General features: G+C 47.7%; 12 protein-coding genes across 12 annotated transcripts; 4 read left to right on the forward strand and 8 right to left on the reverse strand.

The window, feature by feature from the left end:
• Positions 1–342: 342 nt before the first annotated feature.
• N7517_008460 (Transcription factor MADS-box) lies at positions 343–1123 on the reverse strand (the record flags this gene model as incomplete). The annotated part of the gene is made up of 3 exons (XM_056726190.1): positions 343–615; positions 671–805; positions 902–1123. The coding sequence occupies 3 exons, from the start codon at positions 1121–1123 to the stop codon at positions 343–345; spliced, it is 630 nt and encodes a 209-aa protein (XP_056577041.1).
• A 2253-nt stretch (positions 1124–3376) lies between these two features.
• N7517_008461 (uncharacterized protein) lies at positions 3377–3919 on the reverse strand (the record flags this gene model as incomplete). The annotated part of the gene is made up of 1 exon (XM_056726191.1): positions 3377–3919. The coding sequence occupies one exon, from the start codon at positions 3917–3919 to the stop codon at positions 3377–3379; it is 543 nt and encodes a 180-aa protein (XP_056577042.1).
• A 23-nt stretch (positions 3920–3942) lies between these two features.
• Positions 3943–4965, reverse strand: N7517_008462 (uncharacterized protein; the record flags this gene model as incomplete). The annotated part of the gene is made up of 1 exon (XM_056726192.1): positions 3943–4965. One exon carries the CDS (start codon positions 4963–4965, stop codon positions 3943–3945), a length of 1023 nt encoding a protein of 340 aa, XP_056577043.1.
• Positions 4966–7605: 2640 nt separating this feature from the next.
• N7517_008463 (ankyrin repeat domain-containing protein) lies at positions 7606–9717 on the reverse strand (the record flags this gene model as incomplete). Its single annotated transcript, XM_056726193.1, has 1 exon — positions 7606–9717. One exon carries the CDS (start codon positions 9715–9717, stop codon positions 7606–7608), a length of 2112 nt encoding a protein of 703 aa, XP_056577044.1.
• Positions 9718–11162: 1445 nt separating this feature from the next.
• Positions 11163–11605, forward strand: N7517_008464 (uncharacterized protein; the record flags this gene model as incomplete). Its single annotated transcript, XM_056726194.1, has 2 exons — positions 11163–11188; positions 11242–11605. 2 exons carry the CDS (start codon positions 11163–11165, stop codon positions 11603–11605), a joined length of 390 nt encoding a protein of 129 aa, XP_056577045.1.
• A 1685-nt stretch (positions 11606–13290) lies between these two features.
• On the reverse strand, positions 13291–13482 carry N7517_008465 (uncharacterized protein; the record flags this gene model as incomplete). The annotated part of the gene is made up of 1 exon (XM_056726195.1): positions 13291–13482. The coding sequence occupies one exon, from the start codon at positions 13480–13482 to the stop codon at positions 13291–13293; it is 192 nt and encodes a 63-aa protein (XP_056577046.1).
• An 824-nt stretch (positions 13483–14306) lies between these two features.
• N7517_008466 (terpene cyclase/mutase family protein) lies at positions 14307–16292 on the reverse strand (the record flags this gene model as incomplete). Its single annotated transcript, XM_056726196.1, has 1 exon — positions 14307–16292. One exon carries the CDS (start codon positions 16290–16292, stop codon positions 14307–14309), a length of 1986 nt encoding a protein of 661 aa, XP_056577047.1.
• Positions 16293–16731: 439 nt separating this feature from the next.
• N7517_008467 (uncharacterized protein) lies at positions 16732–17904 on the forward strand (the record flags this gene model as incomplete). The annotated part of the gene is made up of 2 exons (XM_056726197.1): positions 16732–17842; positions 17891–17904. The coding sequence occupies 2 exons, from the start codon at positions 16732–16734 to the stop codon at positions 17902–17904; spliced, it is 1125 nt and encodes a 374-aa protein (XP_056577048.1).
• A 605-nt stretch (positions 17905–18509) lies between these two features.
• N7517_008468 (uncharacterized protein) lies at positions 18510–19065 on the reverse strand (the record flags this gene model as incomplete). The annotated part of the gene is made up of 2 exons (XM_056726198.1): positions 18510–18518; positions 18574–19065. The coding sequence occupies 2 exons, from the start codon at positions 19063–19065 to the stop codon at positions 18510–18512; spliced, it is 501 nt and encodes a 166-aa protein (XP_056577049.1).
• Positions 19066–19404: 339 nt separating this feature from the next.
• On the reverse strand, positions 19405–21021 carry N7517_008469 (putative MFS transporter; the record flags this gene model as incomplete). Its single annotated transcript, XM_056726199.1, has 3 exons — positions 19405–20598; positions 20652–20752; positions 20850–21021. The coding sequence occupies 3 exons, from the start codon at positions 21019–21021 to the stop codon at positions 19405–19407; spliced, it is 1467 nt and encodes a 488-aa protein (XP_056577050.1).
• Positions 21022–21981: 960 nt separating this feature from the next.
• Positions 21982–22905, forward strand: N7517_008470 (WD40 repeat domain-containing protein; the record flags this gene model as incomplete). Its single annotated transcript, XM_056726200.1, has 1 exon — positions 21982–22905. The coding sequence occupies one exon, from the start codon at positions 21982–21984 to the stop codon at positions 22903–22905; it is 924 nt and encodes a 307-aa protein (XP_056577051.1).
• Positions 22906–23513: 608 nt separating this feature from the next.
• Positions 23514–26657, forward strand: N7517_008471 (uncharacterized protein; the record flags this gene model as incomplete). Its single annotated transcript, XM_056726201.1, has 6 exons — positions 23514–24002; positions 24056–25019; positions 25270–25489; positions 25546–25567; positions 25625–26267; positions 26320–26657. 6 exons carry the CDS (start codon positions 23514–23516, stop codon positions 26655–26657), a joined length of 2676 nt encoding a protein of 891 aa, XP_056577052.1.
• Positions 26658–26769: the final 112 nt, after the last annotated feature.

Raw genomic sequence — 26769 nt, forward strand, 5'->3', positions numbered from 1 at the left:
GTTAATTGGAAAGCCATAGTTCTCAGCATATTGGGAGGGGGATTCCTTTTTTTTTTTTTCCGAGAAAGCAATATCAAAAGGAAAAACCAGATCCAGTATCATCAAAGAGAGACTGAAATGGGATTCCAGCGCGGTGCTTGACAATTTACAAATAGTCTCACGAGAGTCCCCTGGGAGAATGGCGCAGATACAGTGCGACCAATTCCGAGGGAAGGGTGGGATGGATCGGCACAGAGGGAGACGGGTATCAAATGAACGCGAGATCGAGGCGCAGGGAGGAAAAGAAAAAGTGCATCGGGGACCTTGAGCAAGGAGGATCCCACGGATCATAATAATAAGCATTTAAGCAGTGGGTTGGTGCTGGGGTGGCATGCGACCGCCGACCGGCATGGGGTACTGACCACCAGCCTGCTGTTGCTGCTGCTGAAGGTTCTGGTAGTAGGCCATCTGCTGCTGCTGCTCGTTGGTCATGTAGCCAGGGTGGATACCCGGGCGCATATTCCCCTGGGGTGCATTGACGTTGTTGTGAGCCACATCTTCGGGGGCCTCGGGGGCGACATCGGGGGCGTCGACACCATTCTCACTGGCAGCTGGGTCGGGAGCGTTCAGGCATGCCTGTCGAGTATGTTAGTGACTGGATGAAAGAGTATGGGAGTAGACCATGACTTACCTGAATAAGGTTCTTGCCCTCGGCCTTGGTGACCAGAGGCTGAAGTTTGGGAGTAGTGAAGGTGTAGACGAGGCCGGTTTCGGAGACGACCAGGAGGAGAACCTGAGTGCCAGTCAAGACAGAGAGTTCGTATGCCTGTAGAGTCCCATAATGGTTAGTAAAAGTCCCAATCGATTAAATGTTAGGAGCCTCGATCGGGCAATGCGGAGGGCCTCGGGGGACGCGACGCACCTTCTTCATGATACCGGCCTTCCGCTTGGAGAAAGTAATGTGCCGACGCGACTTATCCTGAATAAACTTGATTTCGATCTTGCGACGCTCACGACCGGGCTTGTCATCGTCGTCATCTTCATCGTCGGCGCTCATGCGGTTGCGCTTGGTGCCACGGGCATCGCCGTTGCCGGGAAGATCATCATGACCAGGGGAAAGCTTTTCGTCGAGAACCGCAGACATATTGTAATAAAGAACAAAAGATGTTTAATATTGGGGGGGTTGATTTTGGGGGGATACCGAAAGGGGAAGTCAAGAGATGACCCAATCGAGTAACGCGTTTTATGGGATGTGAGAGAAAGGGAATGGGGGAATCGATGGGGGGGGGAGAGCGAAGAAGGCAAAGTGCGAGTTGCGATGGGCAGGCGGTCTGTTACGTGAATCACGTGTGTGGCTGGTATTAATACAGTTTATAAATTTAGATAAGTTGGGGATACTTCTACTATTACTAAAATTAATAATGGAATAGAAGTACTGTTACTATTCCCTTTTGTATTGCCTTGTAATGGTGTTGTATTCGCCTCCTCTGGACTGGACACGGTTCTTGGCTCTGACCGCTCATTGGTCGAAGCCCACTTCGGCCCCCCATTTTCCCTTTTTTGCCCTTTTCCCCTCTTGGACTTTCCTTTGTCAATTTGGACTTTTATAACTTGGGGAGATTCTTGACATTCATTTGACTATTTCTCTTAATTTGAAATAAAGAACAAAAAATGCATACCTTTTTCCTCCAAGTATAGAAACTTAGTCCATTCCATTTCACATGCCTCGACGGGGCAGAACATCCAACGTCCGCTAAGATATGATTGGCCATTCCACTTTTAAACAATCCCTATGAACATCCCCAATTTTCTACATTTTCTACATTTATATATTTTCTATACTATATTATTTGTTGTATATCATAGAAATATCCTATTTCGAGGTTACATTTACAAAAAAAATAAAAATTTAAGAATAAAACTGTGTCATCACACAGGCGCGGGTCGCACCTGCTTTGTGGCACGGAATAATGGCCCTGTATACAACATACTCGCATGGCCGCATTCAGAGTACATAAATAGCCCCAAAAAGACACCCCTGTTACCACTTTCTTATCTTCCTCTATTATAAGTACATACATAGTCATTCCCATTCCTCTCTGATTGCGACACCAGCCTCACGTTCATATTCATCATTGCATGGCAAAGTACGGAGTACGGAGCCGTACTCCGTTCAAGCTCACACAGTCTCGACACTCAATTGTAATTCCCAGATACATATCTCATATCCCTTTGCACGCACATGCCTTGCATGGAACTCGTAGAGCCCCTAGAGATATTTTGGCGTTTCACAGACATATTGAGGTGATTTGGTCAGTAGGCCTGTGACAAAAGCCAGGGGAATCTAAGGAGTACATATCTCTTGTCCTGTTTCTTTTATTACTCCTATTATTACTCCCACCTACAGAGTACAAATATACCCTTTCTTCTTAATTAATCGGGGTTGATGTTGCTCTAAGCATAAAGCCATCACATTCATTTCCCCTATTACTCCACCCCAAACCCGCCCAGGCTACCACGCGGCCGTAACGGCAACGTCCCTTGATCAATCACATTCGCAGCCCCAAGCGCAAAGATCGACCGCTGATGACAGTTCGCGAAAAGAAAATGATGCATCCCGAATCCACATATGAGCAACCAAAGCCGATCGATCAACGGGCCGAACCGAGAAGCCCTAGACCCAATGCAGCAGAGTTCACCTCGGTCGCTTCAGCATCCCTTCCTGCGTACTAAAAGAATACACTGCACAACACTGGAACTGACAAAAACTGATCATATTCTTCACATAATGAACAAAAGGTTCAACGCTAATCACCAGCGGAGACCTCAAAAGCAGGTCTGCTGTCAAGTCTATTTTTACAGAAAGGATGCAAGACATAGGGCACGAAAAGTGGCTTTTCCTCAAAAGCGCACTTCAAGACCGGAAGACATGGAGAAAATAGGAAATAAGGAAAAGACAGATAAGAGCAAGCCCAAACCGATTAGGCGTGGCAAGTCTCGGCCAAGGTCCAGGGGAAAAAAGACGGCTAAAAGATAAAGCCACTGAACATCTCAAAAAATGGAATACACCGTCAGGATATAGAGGGAGTACGCAAAGCCACCAGGTTCCTGCACCATACTGGACTCCGCCAATGCAACGCCGGAGAAATGAAACAGAAACTGGAGGACGCGGAGGGCAAGTCACGATCAAGAGTCTCATCCGGAAAAGAAAAGGGCTGTTGGGTTGGTTTGGCAATCATATTTGGCTGGTGTCGTGAAGTCGGGAAGAAAATAAAAAGCAAGAGAAAGGTGTGTAATATTTTAGAAAATAAAAAAAAAGAGCCAAATCATGTGCAACGAAGTGAAGAGATACGAGCAACAGTCCCAAGGACCAGCCTCAAGTAGTAGCGGTGCAATTCTATTGCTGGTAAGTGCCGCGAAGGAAATGGTCAGTCACACCACCGCCACCGCCGCCCTTGGGACCGAGCCAAACGATCTCAATCACGCTGTGGCCCTCATCTTCTTCGCGAACGTAGAATTGGTGCACGTTCTCACCAACCACGAATGCATCACGGAGCAACCAACGATCCTTAGTGACGCCCTCTTCCTCTGCGGGGCGCAGGGGACCTAGGCGGTCTTCATAGCCGCGGGGGTCTTCGGGCCAGGTCTTTTCGGTAGCATCGAAGTTGATAGCATCATCCGGCACATTTTCGCCGTATGTGTACTTCACCAGCGAGTAGCCGTTGGTCATGACCCAGAAATGACGGAGGTTCTCGCCAGTAGCGCTCACAGACTCCTCCTGATCGAAGACCCAGCGACGGAGAACAGACTTGCGCCCTGCGGCAGCAGAAACGGTGGTCATCTTGACCACGTCCTTGGTATACCAACTGTTCCAGTGGTGCATGGATTCAATCTTGCGGCCAGACTCGTAGACACCGTCCACGGGGTCTCCCATGTCCATCTGGTAGAGCGAAGGCCACAGGGTCAGGGGGTGTCACCGAAGCGTTGGATACACTGGCCAAGCTTCTGGTCACCGGGCTGCTCGCCCCAGGACTGGCACTCTTCGTAGTGCTTCATCAGGACCTCCAAAAGAGGTGTTGAGACAAACACACCGGCACCACCGAAAGCAATGTGACCAAAAGTGTCCACCTGCCAGCTGGCTTCAGACAAAGATCCAATGTAGTGCTTCTTGCTCTCGTCAAAAAGCTTCAGTTCCTCGGCGATAGTGGGGAGCGAAAGGAAGAAGGTATCGTCGTCGCTGAATCCAACCCACTTGGTGTGCGGGCGGTGCTTGCGAATGTGCTCGGTGAACGCCTCAACCATACCGAAGTAGCGGGCAGTGAAGTCGAGCGGAGAGGCCTTGAGAGTCAAGTCTAGACCGCGGTTGCGGAAGTAGGTCTCTTGCTTCTCCAAGTCGTCGTCAGACTCAGGGACCAAAACAATCAGACCCGCCTTGGTGTTTCCATAGGAGTAAAGCAGGGAGGGGAGAAGGCGGTCTAGACGGTCGACAGTAGTGGCCAAACCGAACAGAAGCTTGGAGGTCTCCTCGACATCGTCATCAGCGGCCACATCGACCTCGACGATCTCGGGGCAGACAAAGTTTTCTGGCTTGTTCTCGGGAGACACAACCATACCACGCTCCATGATAACCATGGGAGGGAGCACAGGCCTCTCGATTTCCTCCAAAGTGTGGAATTCGGTGCGAGGGTTTACATGACGAGGACGGAAATAGGCGCGAGTGTAGTTCTTGCGGGGGAGCCATTCAGGGAAGGGTAGGGGGGCGGCCAATTTCGGGTCAACCTCACAGGTGGTGGGCGGTTGCTGCGAATCTGATTGTGCCGGCGTTTGTACTTGAGGTTGCTTGTTTCCACCGAAGGAGGCCCGATCAACTGGGTGCTTGAACCGAAGGAAAGCTGAGCGGTCGTATCGTTCCATGCAAAAGAAGAAGATTCCAATGGTCACCAAAGCGACCAACGGGAATACCGTCTTCATTCGGAATAGAGGCATTTTGGCTTGTTATTGATAGTCGATTTTCCAACCATGTAAATAGCACAGGGCGAGACGAAACCGGGGCAGATGAACCCTGGGATTAAAAGTTATGGGTTCGGCGTGCGTGTCGTATCCTGGAAATATCGTGCAGCAAAAGCTGGTAGCAAGACGCAATTCCCTGAGGGAAGGGCCAAATAAATGAGTGTTCCAAGAGTGGATTAAAGAGTGGCAGGCAAATAAAGTGCCGAGTTATTTCAACGAGAGGCTGGTAGCGTCGGGACCTGCGACACGGTCCAAATGGGGGGAAGCGTTTGTAAAGGGAGGAAGTAGGATTGAAGAAAAGAAAAACAAGACTAACGCGGCTGGACGATGTGCCCAGTCCGAGTGAAAAGTCGATGAGAGCTTGGAGAATTGTGTCGTGAAGGTGTTGTAGGAGGAAAGAAAAAGGGAGGTCGCCGAAGCAATTAACGGGACAGGGTTGGCTGTGTACGGGTATTACCGTAATCTATTACTCAGGCCTTTTCTTTTTTTTTTTACTTCTTTTTCTATCTTTTTGTTACATCGATGTACATATATGACTTTTGTGCTGTTTTTCATATGATATGTTGCTTTCGGTGATATCAGATATCAGATATATTGCACCTTGATATTGATATCTTGGTATTTATCCCCCCGGTTGCGGGTGTTGATGCCAAGTTGGGATGCAGGAACAGAAGCCCTTCGACAGGATCTCAAATGAGATGTGGCTTATACTTTGTTTCCTTTTGGTCGTACCTGTTGAATCTAAGCGTCGATCATGACGGAAAAAGGAATGCTGTTGGCTGGGATCATCCCCTCCCAGCTTCAGTAGAATACGCCGCTATGAAACCGATGATCGGCACTGATATTCGTTTCCCTTTCCCCTGTCTTGAGCACAACAATGTTTTGTCTAACCCGGGAACAGGTGTGGTTGTTCAAGTCGGAAATGGTCATATGGCCCCTTGGCACACCAAAATAAACATGTTTCAAGTTATCAAGGTCGAAAAGGCCGTTTGCGGCGACTCATCTTCGGATGCAGGCTCGCGGGCCGATCAATTGTCTGGAGCATCTGCATAGATAAATTGTATGATAGGCCAGAAAGTCATATCTACAAATAACTCCGATTGCCCTCTCCCTCGCGTCTTCCATATGTATACGGAACAGTGAGTACCAGTATCTACATATAGATACTGCTATGTATAGATACGCCCTGTATCCGAATTCGTCGGCACACTGCATTTGCGTTTGTCTGGGCCTTAAAAATCAGCAATCCCGGACAATATAAGCGACAACCATCCGTTCCCATCCCGAGATCCCATCATGATGATGTGAACATAATAACTATAGAAATCACGTCACAGTTATCAAGGCGCTTGGACCATCAGAGTAAAGCGCCGGACTCGCGTTAAGCGTATAAATCAATGTTATACTAACCTAGTATAACAGTATATGGAAAGGACAAGTATACAAGTACGGACAATAAGAAACAAGAGCCAGGGAAATGATCACAGACGATCACCCCAGCGCCAACCAGTCAAAATTAGCCGGAGGGGCAAATGAGGCCAACGCCCCCACGGACACGCGTCCTTCTTAACAACGGTTATACCATAATGCTGGGCATAGGGTATTCTAATAATATTAGCCCATAATATATGTATTTTTAGCTAATCTGTTTTGAAACAGTATTATATTTATATTCGGTGTAGGAGAAGTTCCAGAAAAAAAGGAGACCCTGAAAGCTTATCGGGTAACGTAATTTCCAGTGGCAATAGCATCTCCTCGTCCATGGACTTCCTCACATAGTGGGCCAGGATCGACAACCATTTAAATGGGCGTTTGATATTTTGTTTCACTACTTTATACTGAATTTGAGGTTTTCCGGGGATTCCATACTGTTTCAGTTAAGGATGAGGTACAGACTACATCGCTGTACAAAGTACAAAGTGCAGGGTATACAGTGAAGGGCACTTGAAGGGCACTTGAAGGACATTTGAATGACAGTTGAAGGCACCTGAACTGTGGAGAATCAGGAGAAATCATCCACTTCTGTCCAGACCCTATGACACAATACAAATACGTATTAATAACTAGGGCACGTGTTTTCTCAGGCTTATATAAAGTACGGAGTACACGTACAGGATGACCTCTGTATCAGATTAAAAAAAGCCATGTCAGCACTTACGAATCCTCGGGGCGGGATATAAATACAATCCCTGTGATTGCACACATCCATGCAAAAGATATGCTCGTCATTTGGCTTTTTAAGCTTGAATGGTAGCCTTGGCGTCACAAAGGGGGAGATTATTCCAATGGATGGTAATGTCATGTAATGTAAAATGAAGATCAGTGCATCTCTTTTGCAAACTTTCCTATGGGTTTGACAGTACGCGTAATCGTTCTTGTAAGGGATCTTGTTCACCTGTGTTATCCACTTGGACCCTACCCAGGTAGACACCTGAGATCCCTGGACATCTAAACGCTTATCTCTGAGTACAAACCTACTAAATTTGACATGTACTCCGGAATTTTATCAGAATAGTATGTACAGATCGGCAATTGTAACGTTGACATTCAATAAATTGTTTCTAAGGCTAGAAAGGACCACATTTGAGACTTTCTAGTCTAGGTGTGTATTGTACTTCAAGACTGCTCTGGGTCTTCGGATTCGCTATCATCTGACTCTCCGGATTGGGTTTGTTCTGCTTCTTCATATTCGCCTTCATCTGATTCTTCGCTTAACTCACAGGATAAAGCAATTATGGTTTCTTCCTCGTTCCTGCCCCGAGCTAGGTCCATTGCAGTTTGACCATCGTTGTTCACTATGCTGCAATCTGCACCGGCTCTACGCAACTCCTTGGCCATTATATCGCTCTTTCCACGCCCACTTATCACTGCCAAGTGCAATGCTGTATTGCCATCATTATTCTTTACCATAAAATCTGCCCGGCCATCCGCTACCATCATATGGGGCGCCCAGTAAAAGCCGGCTCGGACAGCCTGGTGTAGTGGGGTTTCACCGTTGATGTCTCTCGAATTGGGATCAGAGCCGGCTTCAAGCAGAATCTCAAACGCATCTTCGAAAAGGCTACGAACATGTGCACATGCCATGTGAAGAGGAATTTGACCAAACGAATCTTTCGACATGGGGTCAGCTCCTCTCTTTAGAAGGAGTCTGAGTGTGTCGTCACAGTTTTGAAATGCTGCTTGGTGCAGCATAGTGCGACCAAGAGAGTCTCTAGAATCCACATTCGATCCTCCATCCAGGAGCCATTCCACCACGGTGTTGCAGTCGTGAGGCTCATCTCCGTCCATGTCCCCAGGATACGTATAGTATGGCCAAGAATGTTGATAATAAAGTGTGTTTTTGTCTGCCCAGTCAACGATATGCGGCGGCAGAAGTGTCATTATAGTTTCCGGTTCTGCAGTATGGCCATATCTCAGGGCCCGAAAGACTGGATCGCCACCACTCCAGTCTAAAGAGTCAACACTGGCACCTTTATCGCGCAAAAGCTGTATGATTTCGTGACTGCCATAACTCAAAGCCCAGTCAATGGGAGTCCAGCCATGACAATCCCGAGATTCTAGACAGGCGCCTTTCTTGATAAGACACTCAGCAATCCAGCGGCTCCTGTACCTAACTGCTAGATGGAGTGGCATCTCACCATTCGGGTCCTTGCCGTTTGGGTCTGCTCCATATTCTAGCAAGAGCTTGATGGTTTCATTGGAGTATAGGAATACAGCAATGCATAATGGCGTGCAACAATTGATGTAGCCTTCATCGCCCACCGGACGTCCATACCGGACGATGGGCGACAGCTTCTCAAGTGCCATCACACGGAATTCTTCGATTGGCATGAGCTCTTGCATATTACCATTTGCATCCAGGCCATGGGGGTTCACACCATATTCCAGTAAACTATCAACCAGGAAGGTGCGATCCAGGAATGCCGCAGTCCATAATGGCATGAAACCATAGCGGTTCTTCAAGTAAGGGTCTGCACCGTGCTCTAGTAAAGCACTAGTCACCGACAATTTCTCTTCCGGGCAGCTGGTGCGTGGGACCCTGTAACCTCTGGCTACCCAATGAAAGGGTGCATCCCCCTCACCGTCAATGAAATTGGGATTAAATCCACAATCGAGTAACGTCTGCACAGTGTTCTCGTTCCCTTGCATAGCCGCTATATGCAACGCGGAAGTGTTCGATTGGTTGAGGCTATAGAGATTGACACCGTAATCAAATAAGAATTTGATCATTTGTCCGTCGTTGCTTTCGGCCGCAATGTGCAGTGGTCTCTTGCCATCCTCATAGACATATTCTAGATCCACTCCGTTGTTAAGAAGGACCTTTGCCACTTCAAGTCGACCACATTGAACCGCTCCCACCAGTGCAGCTTGGCAGTACATTTTCATATAATCGCACACCTTGGACCCGTACTCAATCAAGAATCTGACGGTTCTAGGGTATCCATGGCGTGCTGCAATATCGAGCGAGGTCCGTATAGTCTCCGCTACGTCGGAGCCAGTGATAGCGCCCACATCGAGAAAGTACTGGACAGCTTGCGATCGCCCGTTTTCCAAAGCCCAGAAGAACCCAGCTTTGTCGGTCTGTTTAACAGCATATACATAGAGTTGCCGGTTGAGCACGGCATAGCAACGATAATTTGTTTGGGCAAAGGCGTTGATGTCAGCCAATGACATCAAATGGTCTGCTATGGCCAACAGAATTTCATTTGGTAACCTAAGCAGAGCCATCATAATATGAAATCCACGGCTGCGGGGTGTCGAAATGGAACGAATATGACATGGGAAAATCAGCAGAGTACCGACAGACTGAACTTAGGGGGCTGAAAATTGCCAAGAACGCTAGGCACCTTAGTCCCTGTGGTCAGGCATTGGGCTCTCTGATGATAGTTACAGATATATAAAAAGGGGCCGTTTCTGGTCTCATAAGCCATTCTCGTCAATTGTACTGATGCTAGTTGATACTATGCCTCGTGGAGGTTGGACCTTCCAAGCTTGCTCTTTCCTCCATTGATCTCTCTTCCCTCATCTTCCCTTCTCTTCCTCCCCAGCAGCTTCACTCAGTCCATTGAATACGACCCTCGCCACTCATACAACGCTTCCGGAACCCATGTCTATAGGGAAACTCTCTAGTCCAGACTGAATTTACCCGAGTTGTCTGCAACGAGGTACTATATCAAGTTTGATACAATCAACACACCCTCCCAGAACGAGAAATCCTTTAACCAAGAAAAGCACGCCCAAGGAGGACTAGGGCCTCGGTTGAAGTCGTTTGACACACGGTACGGATCGACGGAACCCTGGATGGCCGATATATTCAGTGCCGGCAAGCATGAACAATTCGGACACCTCAACTGGTGCCCAGCTAAACCAATGGGTGAATATCGAGATGGATCGAACAGCCCGAAGGTATGCGGTCCATGGCGGTAATATCGAACTCGATGTTACGACTGTCGGTCACGATGACTTGGTCAATCCAGCTCACGTAGAGCGGTGGTAGCCCGGGTCTCATAAGCGACCATTCTCGGCGTTGAGTACAACATTGCTCACAGGTCCTCATATATGGTCAGTGAAGACATCTAACCTGCCCTTGCGAGTCTAATATGGATGGGGGGAGATAAAACGGGGGGCTGTAATCTTGACCGGGGTGGTGCGATCTGGCACTAGAGCTGCAGGCATACGAATTCTTCGCCTTCTCTTCAATGTTAAGATCATCTTTACCATCCGCCCCGAGTCACTTTTTGGGTCAACAGCCTTATTTGCGTAATCACGAGTTATACTGCCTCCCTCTTTTCTTCTTTCCTAATATGTTAGACGAGTGAGATCCCAGGCTCCAAAGCTTTTCAGCAAATGACCCCGCACATGCGTTTGATAAGGAGTTTCTGGAAGGTTGCCAGCGAGGAGATATTGCCCAAGTCAGGCAGTCCCTTGCCCAACAAACTCAGCGTGGCCGTGAATGGGTAGATTCTGGCAATGAATGGAATCGTGTTCAGAACCAACGGATGCAATGGTGGTTGGCTTGTGGCCTTGATGAAGCCACTAGGAATGACCAAATCGTCGTCATGGAATATTTGCATTCGAAGGGGGCACCGATTCGGCACAGGACAGTGGAGGCGGCCAGGTCAAGAGCTTCTTGGGAGTTTTTACTGAATCATGGCTTGGATGTGAATAACCCCATGCCAGACGCCGAGGTACCGCTTATGTGAGTCAATCCCACCGGATTTCGATTACTTGGAACTAATGGACTCTTTCCAGGCACGTTGTTTGGTTCCTCTCGCTTGGTGCGGATCCTAATTTTGGTCAGAACGAGAGTCGCTTGAGAGTTGAAGAAGGAGCTATACAGCTATTTTCTCGTCCCGAACGCAACTCAGGTGCTGCATTAGAACTGGCTGCTTGGTTTTGCGACATGGAGATTTTGGAGATTTTGCTTGGGCATGGTGCTAAGCTAGAGAACAGTTTTGCACTGCATCGGGCCATGATGAGAAAGCCCAGCGAACGAATTCCCTTCGCGGAGCGTCTTCTCAGCCTTGGAGCTGACATTAATCGTATTAGATTCCTTTCTCCTACAATATTGCAGGGTGGAATCCTCTCTCGGTGGCCGCCAGGGCTTGTGGGTTAGATCAGATACGGTGGTTGCTGGAGCACGGTGCGGATCCTTTTGCTTGTGGACCCCATGGGATAAGGCCAATCGACTATGGTATACTGGGGGACGGGCGCACTTCACGGTTTGGACAGGTTGCAGAGCTCTTGAACGAGTGGATAAAGTGCCACAGGCCTAAATAACCGGACATCGCAGACTTGGAAAACTGGATGCCTAAGTTCCAAGAGGAATAAATTGGTCCCGAAGGCAGCCTCGGCCGTCTTTGCCTTTGCTCTGTTTTATGAAACCATTTAGCCCAATAAAAATGAGTTCTTCACTACAAATGTACATCGTACCAAGGAGGAGTCATTCGTACCGTGTCTGGCTAATGTGACTCGGTTCATTTTGATAGCTGAGTTAGTCTTATCACTCTAAAACTAGATCCAATCCTCAGATGATCGTATACACTTTCACTACATGTTGCGCAAGATAGCCAAAACAAGCTCCAGGATGTAATCTTGTATATTATAAGGCTAACCTATTGAAGAAGTTCGTTATATTTAGTGTCTATTGTCTTAATATAGCAGACTAGCCAACTCTCTAATGCTTTTTCTTCGTTGCGAGGCCATCCCGGTCGGCCCTAAGTTAGGGCACTCGCTGAGTACATAGGCTCATAGGGTGATTTTTTACTAATAAAACGCTCTTATTTCAAAATCCAATGTGATTGGCCTAGTGGCGCAGTGGTAACGCGTCGCACTTGTAATGCGAAGACCCCGTGTTCAATTCACGGCTAGGCCCTTACTTTTTTTTTGGCTTTACTACAGCCCCCTGTAGCCGTACCAGCACAACTAAATTCCTAAGATTGGTTCTTATCGTTGTATTCCATGCAATTATTTTCTCAGCCACAAGATTGAATACCTAGGAGAGATGTTGATATCAAGAATCAGAACTATTTTATGATTTGTTAGAAGCCAAGATGTCTTCTTCTCTTATAAAGTATTGTTATCACATATTCCGAAGCTTCGTTATTCCCTATCTATATAATATTGTTCACAGAATGATTTTAAAGAAATTCAAACAAATACCTTTTGTATAGCCTCCAATGTCGAAGGCTGGTTTTACGGAGTAAGGAGTAGTACTCTGTAGACCCGGCTCAATTCCCCAACAATGCGGAGGGCTAGGCTACCTTAGATACCAGCTTATGTTGGACCATTATCACGTAAGAATCTAATTGAACAATTCACGGCCTAGTAGCGCAGTGGTTAACGCGTCGCACTTGTAATGCGGAGATTCCCGTGTTCAACTCACGGCTGGGCCTTTTTTTTTTTTTTTTGACATTATTTTCATTTCCCTCTCCAGCCTAGGTAAAGCCGTCTGCATTTAAAAAGTAATTCGCAAGTAGCCGTTTTACCATACCTTTTTTTTTTTGAAGGATAGAAAGCATACTCATGCTTTTTCTTCGTTGCGAGGCTAGCCCGGTCGGCCCTAATTTAGGGCACTCACTGAGCAGGTTCATAGGGTGATTTTGTACTGATTCCAAGCTTGGTGATAGAGAGCAATACATTTGAAGGTTTAGTTTTGAAGAATAACCCATTATTCAAATCACCCAAGGAATGTGATATGCCAGATTTTAGGGTAGGGCAACGTAGATTAGACTATCAACATTATCTGTATTATAGGCTCGAACATGTAGCGAAGCCCAACCATCATAGGGCTGAACCCGCTCAATAGTTGCCAAATATTGCCATAGTTCTCCCCGGGGGCTTCTTGGCCCAATGTATGTAGAGGATCATGGTCATAAGGAACAACTGCTGGTACTTCTTCTTGGCCGTGAAGAAATTGGTGCTTGAGATAGCATCAGCGAAGGTATGTACATAGCTGATTGTGAGAAGGGTTGCATCTTGGAAGAGCAGCATGGATATGGAGCTGTGGACGATCGGTGTAGATCCAATCTGCCAACTCTGGAGGACTGTTTGGATGGCAGACTAAAGAGGTAAAAAAGTCGGAAGATAGTGACAAAAAAGACTGATTTTGGCCTGCTTTAGGCAGCTATGAGCCTAGCGGGTGATTGTTTATGCTCATGCCATATGTTATAGTCGTGAAAATGAATGCTGGGTACGTCTTATCATAACGTGCTGGTATGAGTTTTCAATGAACCTATGATAGTTCATTAGGGTGTGCTTTCATTGCCGAGTGGAGAAATACTATACATTAAGGCGAAGCCAAGCCCTAATTTGACCCCAATCTCCGATTTCCATCAGTCGTCCTAGCGCTGCCTCAAATTTGAACGCATCTAGATAGAGAGTCACAAGAAAATAAGTGGTATGAATTGGGGCTGATGATATGTGGACGTACCATGGAGTATTCATTCTCTTTTCTCGGGGAGCTAGTGTAAGACTGCAGGGTGATGATTATTGCATTTACGACGACCGGCGCCAATGCAAGTACACGTCACACTTACTATAATGCTGCAGATACCAAGTCTATCTCAGCCAAAATTTGGGAGACAGATCTCATCAAAAGGCCACGGCCCGCTCATCTGGGGTAGATTGCTCAATATGCACAAGGTTTGAAAGCAGACTAGGTATGTTGTAGACTGCATGTGAGTTCGCTTGAACTGCAGGGCTAAATTTTGTGATTCAGGATGAGTTTCTATTGGACTTGACTTCCAGGAGAGCATATCTACGAATATTTGAAAGCAAATTTGGACTGTAAGTGATCATTTGACTTCGATTGCCCTTCACTTCAAGCCTCGAGTTCCTTGTAGATACCTCCCAAGGGCCATCATAGGAAAATAATGGCGGTAGTAATCATAGCCCAGATAAAAATGATTTGGAAACCCAGTTCCAGTATATACAGCTTGGGGCCATGATGATCCGCCTTTCTCTGGTCTTTGTGAGGATACCAGGTACCGAATCCCGCGCTCAATAGCATCATCTGTGACTGGAAGATGAGAGAGCAACCCCATCAACGCCCACGCAGTTTGCGACGGCGTTGAAGCTTGCTGCTCTTGGTCGGGAGATTGATATGATAGGAGGGACTCGCCCCAGCCGCCATCGTCATTTTGCCTTGACTTCAGCCACTGTAGAGCTGGCTGAATCATGCGAACTAGACTTTCCTCGCCAAAATAAGCCAGACCACACAGCGCATGACTCGTGCCGTAGATGTAATTGCAACCCCATCTTCCGAACCAAGATCCATTGGACTCCTGCGTAGAAGCAAGGTAATGCACGCCGCGCGCACAAGCGGCACGTAGTGTAGGCAATATATCTGCACCAGTCTTTGCAGAATATTTCATCATCAGACCGAAAGCTTCAAGGATCCGCCCAGTGATGTCAGCGCACGACGTATCACACAGGCTATCCATGTCGCTGAATGGGATTTTATTGAGAAATTGTTTATCATTTTCCACATCAAAAGCAGCCCATCCTCCATCGGGGTTCTGCATGCCTAGAATCCACGTGGCAGCTGCAATTACCAAATTCGAAGCAACAGATCCAGCGTCATGCTTCACTTGAGCGAGGATAATCGCAGCTGTGTCATCCACGTCGGGATACCAGCTGTTTTCGTACTCGAAGCTGAAGCCACCGGGAGTTAACTGGGGTCGGTATACCCGCCAATCCCCGCGGGGTTCGAGCAACTGGCGAGCTCTGATCCACTTGAGAGCTTGGTCTATGGCCTGTTTATTGGGTGACATAGCATCGCAGAGCCCAATCGTCATCAAAGCCGTATCCCAGACGGGTGAGACACATGCTTGGATTCTCTTTCCTTTTTCATCTTCCCACGCAAATCTCTCTAAGGCTTGGAATCCAAGGCGAACCGGGTCGTCCTCTAGCTTGTAGCCTTCTAGCGTAAATGCGTACATGCTGGCATGCATGGGTGGGAATATTCCAGCCCAATCACCGGTCTTTTCCTGGCGCTCCAATATCCATTTCATGCACTGTTTTCGGGCGTACGCTCGGACCAGAGGTATGGCACGAAGTCCATTCAGTTGATAGAGCACTTTGTCCAAAACTCCGAAGGCTAGTCCCGTGAATTCTCTTTGAGATATCAGATCCCACAGAGATAGGCCGTAAGGTACATTTTTGTTCGTATCTACCCATAGCTCGTCTAGGTAGTCGTTCGTAGCAGACTTTCCATTCGGTAGCGAGTAGATAGGTTGATGATGACAGATGATTAACAGAGGAGCAATAGTACCGCGAGCCCAAGATGCGAATTTGTAGATGTTGATTGGGCAGATGGAGGGTAGAAGCATGAGCTCCACGGGAAGCTCTGGTACAGCATTCCAGGGGAACAGACCAAAGGTAGCCAAGAATATACGAGTGAACACGCGTACGCGCGCGACCCCGCCTGCTTCTAGTATGGACGCTCGGGCCCGTCGCATGGCTGGGATCTGCGGGCTTGTTCCCAAGATTTTCAGTGCGAGATAGGCCTCGGTCGAGGTCGATACATCGCCTGGATACTCGGGTGCCAGACCCCAGGAACCATCACTATTCTGTTGAGATAGTAGATAACGGCAGTAAGCTTCGACATCAGCTTTGAGATCTAGTCCCAAGGCCTGCTGGAGGAAGATATATTCAGCAGTCACGGTGACATTGCTATTCATCTCGCCGTACCAATGACCATCGGGATGGACCAGCCCGAGTGCATAGTCATTTGAAAGATTCAACGCATGCTCTACTTGAGAAATAATGGAAGAACCGTCAGACTCTTTTCGTGTGGTCATATTCGTGATGTTGTTGTGTCAATTGTTGAGGATAAAACGGTGTGCAATCAAAGGATAATATTTGACTTTGCACTCAGGATATGTAAATTTATACATGTTGCCAATCCCTTGCAAATATCTGAACCGGAATAAACGGAAAGATCGGGATCTTCATTTCCTAATAGCTGCATTAGTCCAAAGAAGCAAAAGTGAGCGCTAACGCGGCAGCAATATATATACCTGCAGCGTGATATGTCCCCCAAATGACCTTGGCAAGACAGCGTTGTACACTAGTATGACACATTATCCCCGCAGTCATAACTGATCGGTTAAATCAATTTTCTGTTCTTTTTGCGAAGAAGTTGTAAGTCGCAGAAAGCCGGCCCTGGTGGTGATTTACACCATATCCCTCCCGTCTGTCAATGACTGCTTATCTGACGGCCAACACAATATCTCAACCATGTCGACTCAGCCATCACCAGGAGCTACCAGACAAGGGAGCCTCTTAGGGGCTATTTTGTTGGCTTTTGTTGGAATTCAAATTGTTCTCTTAGCACGGGGACTATACCAGACCCGAAAGCTTCGAGCACTTGAACGACTGTATGGCTGCGAGAAGCTCTGCGACGAAAGCGATTTTCGATACGACGTATTCGGTATAGTGAAAGCAATAAAACTAGGTTCTCATTTTCGGCGGCGAACATCACTCCTCTACACAAATTCTCTATTTCAGAGATATGGCGAAACGTATGCTTCCGATGTCCTCGGCCACCGATTGATTTTCACCTGTAGTGCAAAAAACATCAAGCATATGTTGTCCATAGCGTTTGTCGATTTCGATAGTTCTCCCTTGCGAAAACCATTGTTTGAGTCAATCACTCCACATGGCATTTTCACTCTCGATGGTGCAGACTGGAAGAGAAGTCGAGGGCAGATGCGGAATCGGCTGTCTAACCTCCGAAGTGTCATTGATCTAGACTTATGCGAACAGCACTTCCAGGCCTTTCTTCAACACGTTCCACCAAATGGCCAGGTCTTTGACGTTCAACGTTGTACTTCTGCTCTCGCTTTGGATATGCAGACCCGGTTCTTCCTCGGAGAGTCTGTTGATGCCCTCAGCTTTACTCAGTCCCAAGAAAAAAAGCAATTCATAGAAGATATTGAGATCGTCAAAGAAATAATCGTGCGAGACGGGTTTCGTGGTCCACTCCGTCATTTGATGCCGAAGCGAGCTTTCCATAAATCGTGTTGGAGAGCACGGAAATATATAATGGCTCAAGCCAGGCGGGAAGTTGAAAGACGAAGCAGCAGTATCGAAAAGACCAAAGATGGACATGCTAGCACTGATTTCAACAAATCCGAAGAAATTTCGTTGTTCGCCGATCAGGCAATGAGCATTGTGTTCGCAAATGACAGCATGAGCACCACACTCTCGGGTCTTTTATTTTGCTTATCCAAGGACGAACGTATCGTGAAAAAGCTCCGAGCAAGCATAATCGACGCCATTGGACTCACTCCACCAACGTGGAATCAGCTTGGAATGTTGCATTATGTTCGCTGGGTACTCCAGGAAGGTGAGGAAAGCCTGATAAACCATTTAGCAAGCATGCACTGACATATAGCTTCGAAGTATTGAGAATTTTTCCCGCCGCTGTGTTCAATGCAAGGGTAGCAAACAAACATTCCACAATGCCAAGTGGAGGAGGAGCCGACGGTCAGTCGCCGGTTCTAGTTCGAAGGGGTGATATTGTGGTTTTTTCAACCTGGGCTCGGCATCGCCTAGGGAAAGAATTTGGAGAAAACCCAGAGAAGTTTTATCCAGAGCGATGGGGACACCTAAGCAGTGATATGCCCGGATTTATCCCGTTCAATAAGGGTCCTAGAATCTGTCCTGGTCGTAAGCTTTCTTCCCTTGCTCCTATGTCAATACATCAACTTACGACCATGCAGAACAATATTCTATGACTGTACTCACGTACATTGTGGCACGTATTTTCCAGACCTTTTCGACGGTATCCGACTATAATACCAAAGAATGGACAGAAAGGATTAGCTTGACATTCGAGAACGAAAATGGGGTTCTGGTTGGGCTAAGCTGAACTTTTCTCAGAGGTGATTGAATATCTTACGTGCAAACAATCTGCAAGAACTGATCAAAGTGGATTTGGAAATGATATTCTTCTCAATTTGATAACAACTGTAACGAAAAATAGTGGATAAAATCATGGTAAACCGGTAGACTCAACCCATCTATGACTAAGTCAGCTAGCCCTAAAGAAAGCCAACCGTATCAACCTCAACAAACCTTTTGACGAGGCTTCCTAATCTCAAAAAACACATTCTCATATTTCCTCATCTCGTACGGCGCCGTCCTTAGAAGCGCCTCCTTCCGCTTCCTAGTCCAGCCCTTGACACTCCTCAAGTGTTGCAAACCATGAACGCCAGCCATCGGATCCAAAACTTGACTGACATCCAGATTTGCAGGACTGATATAAAGCGGGTCGTGAATGGGATCCCCTTCCAGTTTGTATTCTTCCTCCAGCGCAAGGTGCTCCTTCTCCGGTGCGGTTTTGGACGGGTCGTATGGAGATTTGTGACGTCCGACTTCGTCGTCTGTGCCTGATTGGCAGGTTTCTGCTCGCTCAGGGTTGAGGATACACCTTTCGAGGGTGAGAATCTCCTCTGTTTGAGGAGCTTTCTGTGGTTGGAGGTAACAGGTGCTGCGAAGGGGAAGTGAGTGCATGGGGTAGGTGGTGGCTGCTTGGAACGCCCGGTTCAGGGGCTTCATATTCTTCATGATTTTTGATTGTGCTATCAGCTCAAGGTATCTGTGAGGATTTGGATTTTAGAGCAGAGAAGTTACTGTGTTTTTGGGTTTACCCCGGACTCTCTTATACCCCGTGGCCACACAGTTGGGAATGACGTCATCATTTTTGAAGGCGAAATCTTTCAAGTCTATGAGTAGAGGGACCCCGAAAGTGATTATATGCAGATCCTAGTATCTGATATGTTATCGAAACTTGTATGAACATTGACATGTTGCGGCTTGATGGCCGAAGACTGCATATATTCCGCTGTATGCATAACCCGAAAGAAAAGATCCATTCAAAAACAAAGAGAAAGCTCAGCTTGACTTTTAGGTGCTGTATAAGAACCTGGGGTTTCGATCACCCATTTCCTGGATATCCTGCTCCGACAGCGATGCTATTTTCTCGTCTTCCAGCCCCTGGACTCTGCGTTTGTTGATGAAACGATAAGCAACCCACATGCCGCCATACACGAGACCCGCAAATGCCACCATACCCAGAGTAACAGCGTTACCACGGACGAAGCGCGGGCCTTCGGAATTAGGATACAAGAAAGGGGACATGACTCCGCTGATGTTTCCAAAGGTAAGCTGCAAGCCAGTTGCGTAGGTGCGTTTTGCGTATCGTGGCAGGTTGGTAGGCAGCCAGGCGAGAGGTAAACCAACAGCAACGTAAAGCCCCAGCGCGACCATCAAGGCACCGAAGTAATGGACACCCGAGGACGAGTCCGAAATCAAGATGCCATAGCCAACGACTGAGATAGCACAGAAGAGACAGATGAACATTGCACGTTGTTGGGTGCGGTCGCTCAACCAGGCAACGCTCAGATAGGCAATGGCACCGAGTCCGTAGCAAGGGATTGTCAATGCCTGGACCTCGGCGGTGGTCCAATTGCCCATGCCTTTGATAATAGTAGGAAGGAAGGTACTATATCCATAGAGCATGGTATCGATACCAAACTGGCCAATGGAGAACGCCCAGATCTTCCAATCTAAGACACCCTCTTTCACATCCGCCCAGTGGAACTTCTGGGCAGACTCTGTCTGGCCGATATAACGACTCCGGCGGCGGGCAACAAGCACCCGCTCCTCTTTGTTGAGATAGTAAGCCGTGTCCGGGTCATCTGCCAAGCCGAACCAAGTTACCACGCCAAGTAGCACTGTCGGAATTCCCTCGATGATCATGATCCAGCGCCAGCCTCGCATTCCACAGATGCCGTCCATAAACCCAATTCCGTAAGCCAGTAAGCCGCCAAAGGCTCCCGCAATAGCAGCACTGCTAAACAGGTAGCTGGTTCGCAAAGCAATCTCGCGTTTGCTATAGAAGAGAGTGAGGTAGGTTATGAAGCCCGGGAAAAGACCTGCTTCTACGACTCCGAGTAGAACTCGGCAGGCGATCAAGCCACCATAATTTTGAGTGATCCCTGTGAGGGTTGCAATGATACCCCACAGCACTGAGATTGTGGCAATATACCGAGAGGGCCTTAGTTTCTTGAGTACAAGATTTGAGGGGACCTCGAAAAACTGAACATTGGGGTTAGCGTCCGTGCGGTGACTGGATTGCGTGATATACATACACAGTAGGTCACGAAAAGGATGGACACGGAGACTTGGTACTGGTTGCCAACGAGTCCCAAGTCCTCTTCCAGACCGTACAATCGTGCATTTCCAATGTTGACTGCATATTCAAGTCAGCTGATGCTTTCAATTGACCTGTTGACACAGGCCAGTTGCAAATCGCAAAAAGATGAGTCAGGCACCCCACCCCCACGTACCTCGATCTAAGAAACTGAAGAGATACAACAACACCACGAAAGGAAGGATATGTAGGTCAATCTTTCTGATCAGAGTCTTTTCGACCTGTTCCTCGTCGAGAGTTGGTCCTGAGCTGAGTTCATCGGACACATCTTGGTTAGGTGAACCGGTGTCAGGTTCAGCATGGCCCATGATGAGAAGCCAAAGATTAGATAGAAAGATAATTATGAAGGCCCCTGGGTATTTGCAAACACTATCAAAGAACCTTGGCCTCGGAAGGGTAAAATCTCACACGAAAAGCCAAAAGCGAAAAGGAAGAATTAAAGTTGCCAAGTGCCAAGAAGTTGGATAACCCTTGCAGTCGATTGATAAGACCTCGGGACTGTAGTCCGTCTACTTTGTTATAGTTACTCTCTTTTTGTTCTTTTTATTTCTTCTTGGATATTGATCTAAAATGTGCAATATAGAATACCAAAACAATAATGGACAGCCCTAGGTCCTGGGTAGTCCTGGGTAGTCCTCGTTAGTAACCTTCCAAGTTTGGAAGTACATCGGCATTTGCATAAGATGACATAAATTTATAGATGCCTGAGGCCAACATATCAATACAAGTTCCAATATCAGCAATGCCCTTATAATAAGTAGAGGCTATAGAACATATATAGCTTAGTAAAGTCTCTGTATAAAATTTCCTACCGTTAAGCAAAAATAGGAAGGTCAGCAGATCTCACCATAGACGGGCCTGGCCAGCTTACCTAATCCCCCCCAATCCCGCAGTGATTTTTTTGCCTATTGCCTATTTGCTGCAGAAAGCGAGACGAACTATCACCTTTCTGGTTCTCTTCTGCATTATAGTCAAGGATTGATATCTTGCCATGAACGGGACTTTTTTCTCTGTTCACGTTCACCCCGCAATGCATTGCTGACGGACCACACACTGAACTTCATTCTCACTATGAGAAGTCTTCCACCTCGTGTTTTACAGAGCTTCGCAAACGACTCCTGAAATTTGCTATCTAAAAGTTGTGATATTTTCATTTCTCCACCATAAGAGATCTGGAACATCGACATCCTGTCTTTCCGCTCTCTTGGGTCTCGCACAACCAAAATATCAAAATCCATCAAAATCATCCAATCCAGAAAAAAGTGCCGATGACCGACTTAGTCACTCCTTCCTTTGGGAAGTTAGTCGCATCCAAAACCCTTGATGGCCATACCGGCTGGATTTGGGATGTGACCCTTTCTAGCAATGGTCAAATTCTCGCCTCAGTCTCCAATGACATGATGATCCGGCTATGGAACGCCACCACCGGTCTCCAGCGCGGAGCCGCAAAAGACAACGGTCATTCCCACTGGGTGCGCGCTGTGAGATTTTCCCCAGCAGGCCGATTCTTGGCCACTGCTTCCGATGATATGACCATTCGCATCAGCGACGTAAACACCGGATTCACCTACCGCATGTTGCAAGGCCACACTGGTAAAGTGCGAGCGGTGGAATTCTCCCCTGACGGAAGAACCCTCGCTTCAGCCTCAGATGATTTCACGGTACGACTGTGGAATGCGAGCTCGGGCTCGCTGCTCAAAACCCTCAATGGACATTCGGGTTGGGTGCGAGCTGTGGCCTTTTCGCCTGACGGAAAGACTGTCGCTTCAACCTCAGACGATACAACAATTCGTCTCTGGAATACAACCACCGGCAACCAAATTCATCAACTCAATGGTCATGAAACCTCAATCAGGGCTGTCTGCTTCTCTCCCAATGGGAAGCTGCTAGCGTCCGGGTCGCAGGACAAGGATGTGCGCATCTGGGATACGACTTCTGGCACCATGCTCAACATCCTCCGCGGTCACTCGGGACCTATCCGCGTGATCAAATTTTCTACTGATGGGAACAAGGTGGCATCTGCGGCTGATGACCAGACAATCCGCGTATGGGCTGCGCCATCAGGGTTTGCCTGTGTCCGAGTCTTAACGGGATATTCGGGGTGGGTTCGGGCTATTACTTTGTCTAGCAATGAAAACATGGTAGTCTACACGTCTGATGACATGACTATCAAGATCTGGAACTCGGCGTGATTCTCCCTCGGCAATGGCCTGGGGATGGTCTAGGAATACGAGGGAATATCCTTCTCGTTGACGCACGCGTTTGTTTATTTTTTTTGTTTGAGATACCCACCAATGTTCTTGATTCTTCAGCTCGCATGCAATTCCTTGCGATTAACAATCAACTTATTTTAATTGATCAAAAGCCGGAACCAAAACTTGTCTCTTTTATCTGGTTTGAGGTCGAAGTCGCTACAGCCAAGATCGTCCACTTTGTTCAACACTACTTTGTACGTCAGGTTTTCAATCTACCAGCCTACTCATGCAAAAAAGTGAGACACGGAAACGTGCTGGATGTGTTGCAAATCTCTACCTATTCCCAACTTTTGCACAGGGCTAGTGTGACTCACTCGGAATCTTCTACCCAGTTTATTAGCCAATAGGACAGCATGTGTTGCTACCCCTGTCGCAAACGCTTAATCAGTATGGGATCAAATTAGGCAAAGATGGGCACTCTAGCTCTGATCGAGCTCTATGACTCAATTGGATAGAATGTGCCCTTCAACATTTCTCTCTTGCCAGCCAGTATCTTTACTGGGACTGAGATCATGAGCCAACCAGTAGATACACCAAACCAACCAATGTCAAATGAAAAACCTCACCAAGTCTATGGTGAAACCAACAGCAAGCCCACAATCACAGAAAATGTCCTCCAAGAAAAGGCCGAGACCCAGTCCTTGATCATTGACTTTGAAGAAAACGACCCCGGAAACCCACTGAACTGGCCCAGATCAAAAAAATGGACGATAACACTTGTCGTCTCTCTTTCGGTGTTTCTAATGCCACTATCTTCATCAATTGTCGCACCCGAGCTGAGCACCATCAAAGATGAACTGAACATGGGCAGCTCATTAGAAGCAGTTCTAGTCATGTCAACCTTCATCCTGACCTACTGTCTCGGCCCTCTGATACTAGGCCCATTGAGCGAGATGTTTGGAAGAGCCGCAGTCTTACACTCGGGGAATACATTCTACCTAATCTTCAACCTGGTGTGTGGGTTCGCTCAAAATAAAGGCGAATTACTTGCTTCCCGTCTCCTCGCCGGCTTTGGAGGCGCGGGTGGACTTGTTGTGAGTAGACCCCTTCTTGTACAGCTAGGTCGTGCTCTAATGCACCAATATAGGTGGGCGCTGGTATCATCAGCGACTGCTTTCCCAAAGAAGAGCGCGGCTGGGTAATTGCCATCTACAATCTTGGGCCAGTCTTTGGCCCTTCCCTGGGTGCTGTCATTGGCGGGTTCATCACTCAATACACGACATGGCGTTGGGCATTCTGGGCAACATCTATCTTCGACGGGGTCTTGATCGTGCTTGGTTTACTTGTTATGCAGGAAACATACCCACCCGTCATCCTCGCGAGGAGAAAGGCAAAGATGTTGAAAACGGCTGCGCCAAATACTCTATTGAAGACACCTTATGAGAAACCAGACCAGACTCTCGGCCAGCTATACCGCAACTCTCTTCTCAGACCCCTGCAGCTACTGAGAGTTCAGCCCATCGTCCAGCTCCTAGCCATCTTCTACGCCTATCTATACGGACTAATGTACCTAGTTCTCTCGACCTTCACAACTCTCTGGGCAGAGAAATACCACCAGCTCGTCGGTCCAGCTAGTCTGAACTACCTCGCACTGGGAATCGGATACTTCCTCGGCTCACAGGTATGCGGGTTCCTCGCAGACCCAATCTATAGAGCCCTCAAGAAGAAACATGGCGGGAATGGAAAACCGGAATTCAGAGTAGTTCTCATGTTCCCCGCCTCGATCCTCGCCCCGGTCGGTTTGCTGTGGTACGGTTGGGCAGCGCAGGCAGTCACTCATTGGATTGTGCCTGATCTTGGAATCGCACTATTTGCTGGTGCTGCGATGGTTCTATTCCAGTGTACCAGTGCATATCTGTATGAGGCTTTTACTTTGTATGCGGCTAGTGCGACGGGTGCTGTTTATATTCTTCGTGGATTGACGGGATTCGGATTTCCTCTCTTCGGTCCGAGGATGTATCAGTCCTTGGGTTATGGATGGGGGACCACTATGCTTGCTCTTGTTGCTGTTATTATGGGCTTTCCGGTGCCTGTTATTCTTTGGAGATATGGTGAGCGACTTAGAGCTCGGAGTAGTTATGCTGTGGGGTAAAGTATTAATTTAAAAGTTATAATTCACTTGAATTCCTACAATGTATGGAACATCAAAAGACTTTATAAAAGAGGATATTCGGTGCAACAGGTTAATGCATGAAGCCAGCATGAAGCTATGTAACCTCGGTCTAATTATTCACCTCCGCACCTACTAATATCCCAGATTTTGACTTGGATTCTCTAACTTTCCAACTGTCAACGATTTAGAACGCTTTACAATGTCTGATAACTACGGTAGCTACCAAACGGAGATATATGGCAAGGGTGCCTTGATGGGAATCCTGCCCGGTGTAACCACCGACCCCCGCAAGCTAGAGGAACATGCTCGAGAGTCGCTAGGCGTTCGCGCATTCAATTATGTCGCCGGTGGAGCAGGCGAGAAGGCGACGATGGATAGCAACCGGCTGGCATTCCGGCAGTGGAAGCTGTAGGTTTCTAGATGTTCCCCACGATACTCAAAAAACTAATGCATGAGCCCGATAGAATCCCACGAATGATGCGAAATGTGAGTCGAGACAATCTACAGTGAAACTACGTTCTCACTGACCAACGACATACGCAGACACCCGAGCAAGACGTTTCAGTCGAGCTCTTCGGTCAGAAATACGATAATCCCCTTATCATGGCACCGGTCGGCGTCCAGGGCATCTTCCACGAAGACAAGGAGACAGGTCTTGCAGAAGTATGCGAGGAAGTCGGGGTACCGTATACGATGAGCACGGCGAGCACGAGCTCGATTGAAGATGTTGCGACCGCCAATAAGCACGGGAAGCGATGGTATCAGCTGTACTGGCCGAGGGACAATGATGTTACGCTGTCGCTGCTAAAGCGGGCCAAAGAGAGCGGGTTCTCGGTTCTTGTTGTTACCTTGGATACATGGTCGCTGGCGTGGCGACCGGCGGATTTGGATAATGCCTATGTACCCTTTATCAAGGGGGTGGGGAACCAGGTCGGGTTTAGCGATCCTGTTTTCCGCGCGAAGTTCGAGAAGGAAACTGGATCGAAGATTGAGGAGGATATTATTGGTGCTTCGCGTGCGTGGATCGGGGACATTTTCGCTGGTAGTCCGCATTCGTGGGAGGATTTGGCTTTCTTGCGGAAGAATTGGGATGGGCCGATTGTGTTGAAGGGAATTCAGCACGTGGATGATGCGAGACTGGCGCTAGAGCATGGATGTGATGGGATTGTGGTATCAAATCATGGTGGTAAGTGATTTCTTTTCCTTTTTGCTCATGTCTTCTAATAATTTTCATCCAGGCCGTCAAGTGGATGGTGCTATCGGGTCTCTGGACGTTCTTCCGGAAATAGTCGATGCAGTCGGTGACAAGATGACGGTACTTTTCGATTCCGGTATTCGGACAGGTTCGGATGTGATCAAGGCACTATGCTTGGGAGCCAAAGCAGTTCTTGTTGGTCGACCGGTGATTTACGGACTCAGCATTCAGGGCCGAGACGGGGCCAGACAGGTGCTTCAGGGTCTTTTGGCCGATTTGTGGCAGAACATGGGCCTATCGGGGATTCGGAGGGTGCAAGATTGTGATCGGAGTCAGATTCGCAAGGTGCAATACGGAGGTGACGTGAAGGCGATGATGTAGGGTGAATCAGATTGAGTACGGAGTACTCCGTACATAGTACGTGTATAGAAATCCGGGAAGTCGATCACATGTGAAATGGCCGATCTTCAACAGTTGGGATTACCTGGCTCAC

This window comes from Penicillium concentricum (assembly GCF_028827145.1).
Source record: "Penicillium concentricum strain IBT 3081 chromosome Unknown utg000003l_segment0_segment0, whole genome shotgun sequence".
NCBI lineage: Eukaryota > Fungi > Ascomycota > Eurotiomycetes > Eurotiales > Aspergillaceae > Penicillium > Penicillium concentricum.